The sequence below is a fragment of the Myotis brandtii genome, unplaced genomic scaffold (assembly GCF_000412655.1).
Source record: "Myotis brandtii unplaced genomic scaffold, ASM41265v1 scaffold244, whole genome shotgun sequence".
In the NCBI taxonomy this organism is placed as follows: Eukaryota; Metazoa; Chordata; class Mammalia; order Chiroptera; family Vespertilionidae; genus Myotis; species Myotis brandtii.
This window is the reverse complement of record NW_005359225.1, coordinates 3,097,089-3,098,031: the sequence shown is the minus strand read 5'-3', so window position 1 is coordinate 3,098,031 and position 943 is coordinate 3,097,089. Positions and strand designations below refer to the sequence as shown.

Here is a 943-nt window from a genome sequence, read left to right as displayed (position 1 = left end):
AGGCCTTCACCACCCTATTGTCTGTGTACCCAGTATTTTCTTGGTGTCATACACTTTCATACACATATAACACTTCAGTTATCATTTATTTAGAATTTAGAGAGCTCTTCCTGGGGTGAAGAGAAGGGAGAGCTGAAAGCAAAGGACATGTGGGCATCTCTGACTCACAGTCCTGATGCTACAGACTCCAAGCTCCTTGAGTCTTGGGTCTTGTTTATCCCCAGTGTCTGGAACAGTGCTTGGCACTCAAACACACGCATTGAATACATTGATGAAAGTGAAGCACATTCACATAGTGACTTGCACAATCACTAGTACATACTCTGCATCTCTCCCACGGGAATGGTACCCATAGTGCCATGTGCATCCTGTTCCATTGACATGAGCGTCTCCCACGTGGTCACAGAATGTCACCTGACTCATAACAAACACCAATGACCCAGTCACATGGTCAACACACGTATGGCTACAGCATCACACAGTCTCCTCCCCATGGCCCTCTGCTAGCGTCTGGGCATCTCTGTGACACCGAGCCTGGGGGCCCACACCTTGGACACTGTCCTGCGAGGTCCTACTTGGCCTCAGAGGCACTCCACCACACCTTCCCGCATCTGTCTCTGTGTGAGGCCACACTGTGTGACACAGTGTCTCTGGGGTCAGACTCAGCCTCAGTTCCCCATCACCCCATGCCACACTGTCTCGCCTGGGGTCGCACACAGGGTGACAATGCATCTGGGGAGTCACACCCCCCGCGTCTCAGTCTCACGGTGGGCGTGACGCTGGGTCTGAAGTCCCACGCAGGGTGGCAATGAGTCTCAGCGCCACCCCAGCCTGGAGCACAGCGTCTCAGTCCCGTCCTGACTCAGTCTCCCCCACTCGGGCCCCTGGGGCCCCTCACCTGGTCAGGTCCCGCAGCCGCGCCTCCTCCCCGCGCAGGTAGCGC

At 55.4% G+C, this 943-nt stretch overlaps 1 protein-coding gene across 1 annotated transcript in view; it reads right to left on the bottom strand.

The window, feature by feature from the left end:
- Positions 1-942, bottom strand: part of P4HA3 (prolyl 4-hydroxylase, alpha polypeptide III) — a gene marked incomplete at its 5' end in the record, with an annotated part of 37,332 nt that extends 36,390 nt beyond the window's left edge. Inside the window, one exon of the mRNA XM_005867159.2 lies at positions 899-942. Within this exon, the coding sequence (XP_005867221.1) occupies positions 899-942 (44 nt within the window). The remainder of the gene's footprint in view (positions 1-898) is intronic.
- Between the last annotated feature and the right edge of the window lies 1 nt (position 943).